The 13,067-nt window shown below is 42.5% G+C and overlaps 1 protein-coding gene across 1 annotated transcript; it reads right to left on the bottom strand.

Moving 5' to 3' along the window:
- Positions 1 to 1,574: 1,574 nt before the first annotated feature.
- LOC137276689 (uncharacterized) lies at positions 1,575 to 9,900 on the bottom strand. Its single transcript, XM_067808306.1, has 9 exons — positions 9,852 to 9,900; positions 9,119 to 9,174; positions 8,430 to 8,578; positions 8,029 to 8,209; positions 7,301 to 7,549; positions 6,617 to 6,742; positions 3,627 to 3,749; positions 3,185 to 3,304; positions 1,575 to 1,924 (listed from the first exon to the last, which is right to left on the bottom strand). Exons 2-9 carry the CDS (start codon positions 9,162 to 9,164, stop codon positions 1,674 to 1,676), a joined length of 1,245 nt encoding a protein of 414 aa, XP_067664407.1. The 5' UTR covers positions 9,165 to 9,174; positions 9,852 to 9,900; the 3' UTR covers positions 1,575 to 1,673.
- Between the last annotated feature and the right edge of the window lie 3,167 nt (positions 9,901 to 13,067).

The following is a 13,067-nucleotide window of genomic DNA, read 5'->3' as shown; positions in this document are numbered from 1 at the left end:
ACACGATCCCAACTTGTCGACGAACAGTACACGTAACATACTTAAAAATTTCTTGTACAAGTGAAGTATAAGATCGCAAAAACTATCGGCTACAAAACGCAGTACTCCCACTGAAACAGAGTTGTTTGAAGGAGGTGCACCACAAAGAGATGTCCGATAGGTCTGAATCGGATGTTACTCAGCATCCATCTAAACAGTCTTGTTTAAGCTGCGTCGGGGTGGGGGTGGGGGTGGGGGTGGGGGTGGGGGTGGGAGATAAACAAACATATCCAAGTCTGATGCCCTTTCAAGTTGGCGAATACACAAACCGGAAACCGAAAGCATTGTGGGTAGCTTGGCAAAGGACTGGGTTTAATAACATAACTGTATAGTGTAGGTGTTGCTTGTATGTAATTGCAAATACTCTGGAATGCAAAGTGATATTTATCCATGCATATAAAGGGGCCTATGACAAGGGTAATAATAACAGCACGAAGTGTACCATGGTAAAGAAATGGACAAAAGATACGTGCGTTATGTCGCTTTGGACAAAAGTGTATGTGAATGATCAAATGGAATAGCCTCATGATGGTTGGGAGGTCCTTGCTGCAAAAAAACGTTATGTATCATTTTACAGTAAGTTAACTGTTTACATAAAAAAATGCTCGGAAACATCTGATTATTGTGCAAGCTAAATAGGAACTCGCAAGCATCATTTAGTTTTCGGGCAGTCTTACCCCGTGGCTGTTTTAGCAAGGCACAGCGCCCTGTCTTTTCCCAATGCAATGATTGATATAAGCACTGATTTATATATGATCTTTATCCCAATACTTTAAGTTAGAAATCTGTCATTGCATGTCCATTTTCGGGAAAGGATGCCACTTTTGAAAATTTTGGATGCCTTTTTGGATGCCTTTTTGGATGCCGGGAGAAACACTAATGGGCCAAGTCTCAGTAAATGACGCATGAGACACTCTGAAAACTTCAAGGGAATGTCTCACTGTAGCACGAAACACATATGAAATCTCTTAAAGTAAACATTCATGTTTCTATGTAAAACCTTGACAAAACGCAGAGTAGCGTTTCTTTTTCAGTTATGTATGCATTTGTTTACATGTTTGTGTAAAACTCTTGTTCAACAAATAAGTACACTGTAAGCCTTGAAACGTTTTCCTTGCATGAGCAATGTATATTCTTCCTAATTTATCAGAACTACATGACGCTCAAGAATCCTGAATGCTTGACTTCAACAATGACAGACATGGATTCTTCACCACGTTACATTACAGAGGAATATGAAACGTCTGTCACCGACCAATTTCAAAGTATGTCGCAAGGAAATGAAATTGTGTGGAATTAAGGAATCAACCATCAAAGGAGTATGGCACATAAACTTACTATGGAACACTTTTAACAATGCTGAACGGGAGATATAAAACAATACATACATTGAATCGCGCGTAGTACCAAGAATATTTCTCAAAGAGTGTAGCCATAACTATAACGTCAGATATAAACGTACACATCTACACGTCTGCCCACACAACCACACACTTGCATACGATGACAACAAATAAATACGATGACAGCAAGACAAAAATATAAATAATTTTATGTATAACTATGATATGTAATTATATGTACATGTCACAGCACTCGAGGAATACTATTTATACCTTATTGTTAAATAAGGCTTAGTAATAATTGACCTCAGGTCCTCTGTTTGAGTAGGCACTTCTGTGAGACTTTGTCTCCCAGGTCCCTTCGTTATAGCGACCTTCGTTATAACGCCTATCGTCCCGACTGTGTCGCCCTTTTCTAGCGAAAAGACAAGCTAAGATAAGGAATAGCAGAAGACTCAGAAGGATAAGCCAAACGATGAGTCCAATAACTGTTGACCGGCTTAAAATCCCCTCGTACTTATCACACACTGCTTGGGTGGAGGCTGAAAAAAACAAAGGAAGAAGGTTATAATGGGTTACAGAAAGACTGACTGTGTGATCGAGTTGGATTTATGGTTATTTTGAACGCTATTCTAAACTTATCCTGGTGACACGCACGACGAGGAGGCATGATAGGACATACATACTCTGGGCCAAATGGGGCGTGTCTCGCTTAGAAACAGTGTTAGAAAGATATAGGTATATACACCCCTAGAGTAAGGGTAAGATCTATACACCCGTATGTCTCTAACGCTATATAGGTGTATACACCCTTAGAGTAAGGGTAGGATCTATACACCCATATGTCTCTAACGCCATATAGGTGTATACACCCTTAGAGTAAGGGTAGGATCTATACACCCATATGTCTCTAACGCTATATAGGTGTATACACCCTTAGAGTAAGGGTAGGATCTACACACCCGTATGTCTCTAACGCTATATAGGCGTATAGACCCTTAGAGTAAGGGTAGGATCTATACACCCATATGTCTCTAACGCTATATAGGCGTATAGACCCTTAGAGTAAGGGTAGGATCTATACACCCATATGTCTCTAACGCCATATAGGTGTATAGACCCTTAGAGTAAGGGTAGGATCTATACACCGGTATGTCTCTAACGCTATGTAGGTGTATACACTCTTAGAGTAAGGGTAGGATCTATACACCGGTATGTCTCTAACGCTATATAGGTGTATGGACCCTTAGAGTAAGGGTAGGATCTATACACCCATATGTCTCTAACGCTATATAGGTGTATAGACCCTTAGAGTAAGGGTAGGATCTATACACCGGTAAGTCTCTAACGCTATATAGGTGTATGGACCCTTAGAGTAAGGGTAGGATCTATACACCCGTATGTCTCTAATGCTATTTCTAAGCAAGACACGCCCCTATGCTCGGGGCGAACTGAGTTTCGAACTCTTGACCATGGGGTCCTGGTGAGCAACTACTGGAAAAGCCCAGAAACGTTGTTTATGCAATAAATAAGAAGCTGGCATCTATAATTATATTTTGTCTTATACGGAATCAGCCAAGCTAAGCAGTGACTGAAACGACAAGGAACGTTGCACACTACTGACGCACAACGACGTCGTTACATCGTATCATCCACACCTATTTTGTTTGGGGTTTTCTGGTAGTGAAAAAGATAATGAAAACGGCACTGGTGTATTCGCTGGAAGAAGTAAACGGTTTAACCACAACCCTACCATCCCGCCCCTGACCCTACCTTAAAATAAAGGGACAATTACACCTGACCTGATGCCTTGGCTGCTGCTCTGCCCACCTCCCTCCTGACGCACTGGTTACCCCCGGGCATGTTGATACAGTGCTGTAAGTTAGTACATCCACCGTGCCGCTCCTTACACTCGTCTATGTCTGGAAATGAAACAATCATTTTGCAGTCATACATTCGTATCAGCATATTTACAGACAGACAACCACCCACCTATACACGAACGGCCGTCTGAGCCTAGTCTGTAGCCAGCCTCACAGGCACACAACCACCCACTTATACACGAAAGTCTGTCTGGGACTAGTCTGTAGCCAGCCTCACAGGCACACAGCCACCCACCTATACACGAACATCTGCCTGGGCCCAGTCTGTAGCCAGCCTCACAGGCACACAACCACCCACCTATACACGAACATCTGTCTGGGCCCAGTCTGTAGCCAGCCTCACAGGCACACAACCACCCACCTATACACGAACGTCTGTCGGGGCCCAGTCTGTAGCCAGCCTCACAGGCACATTGGTATGTGCCGTCTGAGTTGGAACAAGTATGTTGACAGCCGCCATTCCGCACCTCACACTCATCTACATCTGAAAAGAACAATACGCCAGTTTTAGATACAACAGCCGAAATGCTGAATATTTCAAGTGAGAGTGTTGTGTTCTTCTTTGGCCAGTGGCCCAGGCCAAGCACGTAGAAGGGGTGAAGATCACAGACCTGCTTACAACTTTTTACGTTTCAAATGAGTTTAGCATCATGCTAACAAACCAGTGATCGTCAGACAACAAATCTGGAACAGCAACCAAAGAATGTAGGACGCATGTTAGGGCTACCTCAGTGACTTGCGATCACCGTAATGCTTAAAGGAGTGAGTGAGTTTGGTTTTAAGCATCATTCAGCAACATTCCAGCTATGTGGTGGTGGTCTGTAAATAATCGAGTCTGGACCAGACAATCCAGTGATCAACAGCAGTGTCATGTGTCAACCAAGTCAGCTAGTCTAACCACCCGATCCTGTTAGTCGCCTCTTACGACAAGCATAGTCGCCTTTTGTGGCAAGCATGGGTTACTGAAGACCCATTCTACCCGGACCGTCAGGGGTCTAATGCTTAAAGGAGGCCCTGATCCTTTCACAAAGCACTAAGGTGATCGTAAGTCACTATAGTAACCTTAGAGCAATGGCAGTTAAGGTTACCCTTAGTAAAGGTGCTTCGTGAAAGTGGCCCCTGGAAAGTAGGTTAAATATGCCCAAAAAGTCTCAAATGTCCACCGAAATCATGTTTAACAGCGTAATGTTACTGTATTACCTTACAGTAATTGTAGAGAAATCGTGTTTCGGACTTCATCGCCTTTTTAAGTATGAAGTATTTGATTACACAGCAAATAGTCTGGCAGAAAATGTTTCAGGACGGTGTTTACTTTACTGTAAAACTATAAGTGCTATCCGTTTCCAGTTTGGTATGAGGCTTTATAATTCTTCTAGATCTACCATTGGGGATTGTCAAGTGTCATGTCACGTGCTCGTGCATTGCACAAAGTGCAGAAACATCTACACATAAAGAAATGTCCACATCCAATTTGTCGGCTGATGCAAAGACATTATTAGAAAAATCTATAATTATTTGAAACGAGAAAGTGAAAGGGGCCGTCCATTTGTAGCTTCTGAAAAGTATTTCAAACGGACCCAACATGCCTTGGATCTCTCAAAGGGCGTGTTGAGTGGAATTATCCATGCCTCGTCTACTGACATTCCAGGGACCATCTCAAAAGTTGGTAGGAAATTAAAACTGGATAGTTTTGATCAAAGGCTTGTCAGGGACACAATTAGAAAACTAACACGTCAAAATGAGCATGTGTTGGGACGGCGATTGAAACAAATCCTTGCTCAAGACCAACTTGATGTCTCCCGTTATACTATTTGCAAATTGTTGCTGAAATTCGGTTACAAATATAAAAGTGTTCAGGGGAACAATTAGAAAAAACGCGCTGATGGTTACGAACCGGTGTATCTAGACGAGACATGGGTAAATGCCTCCCATACAGCATCTTACCAATGGCAGCATCCTGACAGTGTTCCGAAGCGGAAGCTACCAGCTGGTAGAGGACAGAGACTTATAATTCTGCATGCTGGCTCACACAAAGGATTTCTGTCTGGGTGTGATTTGGTATTTAAATTTAATCCACCGACGAGAGAGACTACCATGCGGAAATGAATGGGGCTGTCTTTACACAGTATGTAGAACAACAACTGATCACAGCCCTTCCAGAAAAGGCCTTGGTAGTCATGGACAATGCTCCATATCACAGTTGCCGTGAGTACGACAATCGGTGTCCAACATCCAATTGTCGTAAAGCAGAGATCATCCAATGGCTTGGTAGAAACAACATCGTAAGACCTGACAAAGCAACAAAACCAGTGTTGTATGAGTTTGTGTTACAACACAAACCACCACCTTCCTATGCCATCGACAAAATGTTGAAGAACGCTGGTCACGAGGTTCTACGACAACCGCCATACCACTACGATTTGAATCCAATTGAACTGATATGGGGGATATCAAGGGGAAGGTATCATGCTACAACACGACACTAGTTATCTGACGTTGAAAAAAATTGTCCACACGGCAATAGGGGAGGTTGATATCAGTCGGTGGGAAGCCTGTGTCACACATGTATTGGCAGTTGAAAATTAGTACTGGAAACTAGATGGTATTAGAGAAGAGACCATCCCACCAATCTTAATTCATCTTGGAGATGAATCAGATACTGACCTGTCCGAAGGAGAGATGCTTTGTGATTGAAAAATCTTGAAAAATTCGAGGAAAACAAGTAAGTGATCAGCCCCCAAAATACAAATCAAAGATCCACTTCAGTAATGTGTGCATGCATAGCTTCACAGAAATATGATTAATGGACTGGGAATAATGCCTAGAAAATAAACCTGTCCCCTCCCAACTTCCAAGCTCAAAATATTTCCATGGAAACTAAACAATCAAAATTCTGCGTTATGTACATGTGCATGAAAAGACATCGCAACAGCAATTTGAAAACATCATATAAATTATGTGACATATTTGAGTTTGAGATGACCCCTTCTGCCCTACACCGGTATTGACACCGTTAACTAATGCAAAATGCACGTGCTTTAAGTCACGTGACATGACCTGCCGAGCACAATGTACGAATGTGACATGTGACCTGCCTATTTGCATGACCGGGTCGCTGTTCCGGTAAGTAGCTCAACACCCTTGACATGTGAGGTGTTGTTGTGACTTCAAATAATGACAGCTCTTATAGACAACTTTCTTATTATCGAGTGATAAATTATGACAATAAAAATCCTAAATGGTAGAAGAATTATAAAGCCTCATACCAAATTGGAAACGGATAGCACTTATAGTTTTAAAGTGAAGTTAGCAAACACCATGCTGGAACATTTTCTGCCAGACTATAGTCACCTGTACATGTCTTGTTGTCGGAGATGAGCAGCGCATAACCCGTGCTGCACGAGCAGTGATATCCTTGCATTGTGTTGACGCAAATATGTGAGCAGCCATGGTCTGACGTAGCACATTCATTCACATCTGGAACGTAAAGTAGACAAGGCCACATGAAGTATTCATGCATATATATACCTGGCCCATTCCATCTACGAAAGTCTGGTAAACCGAAAATACACTCGGAGAGAGAGAATTAGTTGGACGCCGATCTTTTCAAAATATTTCAGCAAATGAATCAAACCCAAGTTGTTTCACATCTATCTTGCTGGGTCATACAGTGCGCGTGTGCTTGGTAGGGTAAAGCATTACGTTTACCAGTTAATACCAACGTTTACCAATGGTGACCCATTGGTCTGCCCAGTGCCCAGGTTTGTTTCCTCAGAAGTGGGTGAATTAGGCCGCTTTGGGCAATATTCCCCCAATATCACGGCGGAAGGTACCAGAAATAGGCTTCACACATTGTATACGTGGGGAATCAAACCCCAACTGTGGCGTGACGAGGGGACGCTTTAACCACCAGGCTTCCCGGCCGGTCCCCTTAGTTCACTTTGAAAAGAGGAGCAGAGCAATCCTTTGTTTAAACGATATTTTCTTTATAGGAACAATGTTTTCACGTGTTAATAGAATCTCTCGGTACCTCACCTGTGAATGCTGGTCCATGAGGGCCTGTCATGCCTACTTCGCCCCTAGGGCCCGTCTCTCCTCGATGTCCCACCGGTCCGGGAGAACCAGTCCTCCCTGCCGCCCCCGTCACCCCTGTTGCTCCCGTGTACCCGACTGGCCCTATATCCCCCTTCACCCCACGGGGGCCTGGCTCTCCCTTCTCCCCCGTCGCCCCACGATCCCCCTTGTCTCCGTCATCACCCGGTTCTCCTTTCGGGCCCCGTGGGCCTGAAAAGGAGAGATCGTATAAGTTTGAATATTATACTTCAGTGCGCGTGGTTGGAATGGGATGTGGGGTGTGAGGTTAAATTTTGCTAATGGTCCCAAGTTTCCCAGATCACAGTTTCATACGTTAACGTAACCGGTAAGAAAGGGCTTGGTTCTGACAGATCAACGATTATAATCTGTGTGAGTTCTGGATATGCGAATCCTGGCAAATTAGGGGAGGCAACCTCAGACATAAAATCCCGTTAACTGGACAGCCAACGCCCCAAATAATAGTATGTATCAAAGAGTATAACATGCACTACGTATATCATATGATAGTATATGTCCAGATTATATATCACACATCACAGAGTAAGGAAGTAAATGTTTTTGTTGGTGTTCAACAATACCATAGCTGTATCAGTTTACATGCTACAAGTGTTCATCAAAACCGTAGCAGCTACGACAAATATATAGATACCAAGTGCTATGGAGTTTACCGGGGTCTCCCTTTAATCCTCGACTTCCTTTTTGCCCAATAGGTCCCGTTGCTCCTACCGGCCCAACCGGACCAGTTACACCCGTGGCCCCAATGTCTCCCTGAGGGCCAGTATCTCCATGGGGTCCTGCTACGCCAGTTGCACCGGTCTCTCCTCGGGTTCCAGTCGGCCCGATGACGCCCTACAAAATGGGCAACCAACACTTTTGACAGGACTGTGATTGTTCCAAATGCAGTGACGGTTTATTCAAAGTATATTTAAGATTCCCTCCTACTGTGGATGCTATTGATCCCTCATCCTTAGTCTGATCTTTGTGCAAATCCTTTCTTGAAACAACAAAAAAAGCAAAATATGACAGCTATTTCTTTGCCATCCTCTACGTGTTATTAACATGCTCTTACCGGTGCACCTATCTCTCCCTTCATGCCTTTCTCCCCACTCAGCCCTGAGAGTCCCCTGGGTCCAGTCTGTCCCACTGGTCCTGTGGCTCCCGTCATTCCCTCTACAATGGAGATATTTCCCGCGAGGTTGGCGGTACCGGCGGAATCAACTGGGTACAGAAAATATTTAAACATGTTTTCATTTTGGTAAAATATAAAATAATACCCAATTCGACGTAAAAATACATAATTTACATGTTGCAAGATGAAGTAGTATTTAAAGGTTACCTTTTCGGTAAGACTGCCGTCCGCATCACCCCCTAAATTTTAACTATGAGGGAAAGGTTCGTCGAGTGGCACGGGCGGAAGACTTACCAATGTTTCACGTTCTACTCAAAGTGCCGTAAAATCCACAGAAAATAACTAAAGACAAATTTCTGTGAGTGGCATTTAAGAAATCGGAAGTCAGACAAGTTTATGTGGATGGAAACTTCTTTAATTCTAGAGCACGACGTTTCGTTTTCATTCACACTTGGAAACGATACAAGAACATGTATCGTGGCGTCGTGCTCCAAAACAAATTTGTTCGAGATTCATGATTGCATAGTGTTTAACGCAATAGAGTCGCTGATCTATACATCATAGAAAGTCCTGTTAACAACGGACATCACACAATGAATAAGTTATCTTTAAGCACAACGAAGTCCCACCTGTTCCGATGAGAAGTGCAGCTGTGATCAATGATATCCAAATCATTGTAGAAGGTCTGAAAAATTAAACATAGATAATATATGGGTAAGGGTTCCCCATCTCAAATAATGTTTATTCATTAATATATCCTAGAATTATTAACAAAACCTAACACAACAATTACTAGGGGACTCACAAAAATAACTAAAAGCCCCCAGATTAAGCGTGATATATAGGGTTGATCTACTTAGTGTTACATCTGTTCATCTACAGAAGAAACAATATGGGGGAACGCAAGGAACTCCTTCCAAAACATGCATGTGTAATTATTTCTAATTTCCTTTTCACTAAAACATTACCACATGCATTTGCCGCTTCTCCATGACAACCTGGACAGAAAGCGTTAGTGAGGGACTGTTGTTTTCAACCGCAGTATAAAGACAATGTTGTGAAGACTTCGCCTGATTTACCAGCAACACGTTTCTGCTGGATCAGTGCAGTCTTGAGATTCATTCGAACAGATTCAAGCAGAACACATCTGACCATTTGCATTTATGGCCTAGTGTTTTATATCATGCATGTTAAATAAAGGATTACTTCCCTTGAGTAATTCAGTAGTGTTTGGGTTGTTTTTCATTGTATTCGACATTGCAAATTATGTGTAACTATGCGCTATTAATCGACTACTAGGGTGCTGCATCAGAGGTTAGTTTCTTGTGAAAATATCAGTGAAAAATCACATCAGTCACTCACCCACGTCCAATACCTGGCCACAGGAAAAGACACAAGGGGCATGCGCAGACACAGCATGGAAATCTCGTGCAAGCAATTGACAACAAAGGGGGTAGGATCTGCGACACTATCTAAATTTTACATTTTCCTTCTGGAAAATGCGTATAACATGCAATATACATATATCTATTTCAGGAAGAAATCTACCTAAAAGAATCCTAAATCTGCTTTGTGCAAGGATCCGCTTTTACAGCTTTTTATTTCATTTTGTCGGGGAGAGGGTCAGTGAAGCCCCCGTCTCACTGTTAAAGATGAGGCAACCCATTGTATTTCAATCAGATGTGAAAAACGTCTTCACAGGATCCGACCCTGATGACGTCACAATGCCAAGAAGAAGAAGTGACCTCTTTCTGTGTCGTCATAATACTGTGACGTCATAACAAAGCATTGTGAATATGGTCTTTGCACAAACTAGGACGCAAACATGGCACTCTCTGGATGTGTTTTACCCGATCATGCCTATCAATACGGATTTGCTGGCGCAGAGCCTCTTGAGCATCGGTAAGTTAATGATGTTTTCCAAGCGGGAATATTAAAAATGTAAGGAAAAAGCCATTGTTTCATTCTGGAGTTTTATCCAAAGGCAATACTAAACGATATCGGCGAATTAAAACTGTCCGAGGGGAAGACGAGTCTTTCATTTTTAAAAATGGTAATATGTCATATTGAGGCAGTAAGTTATGGTACAAATCATTCACATGTGCTTGGAATTCTGGTGATGGCGGGTGGTTTTTTTGCCAACAATGATACATATGTGTATTTTTATACTCTTTTTCAGGACAAGTGGCTCAAGGCCAAAACAAATGTTGTATAAAGCCTCAGTGAATGGAATTCCCCCCATACTGGCAAGCTGCCCTTCAGGTACAAGACCTAGAATTTAAATGTTGATGAGTATCCTTAAAAGAGACCTCCAGGAACGTAATGGAACGGCAGTCCTATGCTTTTCCATTTTCACTGCTGTAGCATTAATGAAAACAAAAACTAAACATCTTTTGACAGATATGAAATCGTAACTGATTCATTAATGAAATAATCATTGCTTGTGATGAAGATTATTTTGATAAATATAGATAGCAGTGATCAAGTACATCCGGAGTAGAACTGATCTTCACGAACCCATGTTTGTCTAAGAGGCGACTAACGGGATCAGGTGGTCAGGCTCGCGGACTTGGTTGACACGTCATCGTATGCGCAAATCAATGCACATGCTGTTGATCAATGGATTGTCTGGTCCAGATTCGATTATGTACAGAGTGCCACCATATAGCTTGGATATTGCTGAGTGCGGCGCATAACTAAACTCCCTCACTCATAAGACATTAGTCTTTCTTTTACAGAAGCTGAAGTGAAACGTATTGAGGAGAGATTCGACAACTGGAACTGCAGCGCACAGTCGTTGCAACGATCTCATCGACCGGGGAGAAAGTTTATGCCTCGAACCTTCGCACATCGTGAGTACATATGACTGAGAGGATACATTCTTTGTTTAGCGGGAGTTAAAAATGTGTAAAGAAATGGATATCAGTCATATAATTCTTGTTATCATCATTATGTGTGGAAATATACACAGGTTAGAGACTCTTGCTGCTTTAGAACGGAATTGATGCGGGTATCCGGGCGAACTAGGAGTGAGTTTAGTTTTACGCCGCTTTCAGCAACATTATCATTATACTAACATTTGTATAGCGGTGATATCAAGTTAGCCATTACCCTGTTCAACTGCTGAAAGGCGCTTTGTTTTCTCTCGATCATTGGATGTCCATGACAAATGCACATCGTATTTTCAATCACAACTCCCTTGGGAACATACAACTCTGGCTGCTTCTAGGCGCACCGAATTACAATGTGGCTTTCCATCGTTACGAGGTACATTCACAGCGGGGTGGACTGGGACACACAGTCACTGTACTTTGTCCAAGTTTACTGCTCGTTGTACTCGCAACTATAGGTGTATGCACGTATTCATGTGGCCTCTATCTAGTTATTAACCAGCGGATTCGCTGGTTCGGTTAAGTGCACAGGGCTGCACATGATCGGCGTGATCAGCAAACGCTTTGACCTCTACCCACCGCCCCGAGCGATCCAGAAATCGAACCCATTATCATAGATTTCAATCACCCCTTAAGGATGCGACAGTGAAAGGCCAAATGCTGCGCCAGATAGTTGGGCCAACCAACCCTCCTGATTTGGCCGTTAGGGTTGGGAGGGAAACAACTTTCTCAATCTGACCGGGTTCAATTCAGATATACCAGTCACCAGTTACAATATATTGACAATATTTACTGCTGGGTAAAAACAGGGATAATCTGCGCGTCTTCTATTCTCCCTGTTTAAAGATAGGAGCGAATATTCGACTTACAATGTTCATTATTTCCGGAAAGTATTAAATATTATGAAACGAAAATAATAATGTTGACACACCAAGAACACGTTTTCGTTTGATTTCTAGAGTGCACAGTATTATCCGTGGCTACTGCTCTCTACCAGTGGGTCGCTTCTGGTAAGTATTACAACAGTGGAAGAGTTGGGTACATAACTTTACTGCCGCCTTTGCCGCCTTTAGGCATGTGAGATAACCAGCTTTGAAGAGGGTCCTGGTTTGACATTGGAGTTGTAAATCTGCATAGTGTTTTAATAATTGACTTGTAAGACCTGCCAAGAGCCCCAGAGCTTTTCCTGAGACCGATCACTAATATTTTCAACCCAAACATCGTTGTCGTGTTTTTGGTGTAGTTTAACGCGGAATAAAAGTTATGTCATGTGGGGAAAATCGTGATACAGGACCTGGCGCTAAACAGCTTGGTAAAAAACCCAAACACGATTATGTCGCTGATAAAAGAAAAATCATAACTGGGGCAAATCTGGGGTTTCAACCCACGGAAACGGGGTTCCACAGCAAACTACAGTACCCGCATGGACCCGTGTTCCAGGAAATCGTATTCAGAGACAATTTATTCTGAGGGTATAAATTCTAGTAACACAATGTAATCGGGTGCTATCATTTTAGAAATGCTTATTTATGGAAGCACAAAGATGTAGCATAAAGTGTACAGCTCCATACATGAAGACAGGGACATTTGACGCTTTAACAGTTACAAAACCACAGTTTCAATTATTACTATTCTTGTAATGTCTGGCAGAGTTAAGAAGATTTGCGGTTCATATGTAACAAGTCTG

This window comes from Haliotis asinina, chromosome 3, assembly GCF_037392515.1.
Source record: "Haliotis asinina isolate JCU_RB_2024 chromosome 3, JCU_Hal_asi_v2, whole genome shotgun sequence".
NCBI lineage: Eukaryota > Metazoa > Mollusca > Gastropoda > Lepetellida > Haliotidae > Haliotis > Haliotis asinina.
This window is presented reverse-complemented; position numbering and strand designations above follow the sequence as displayed.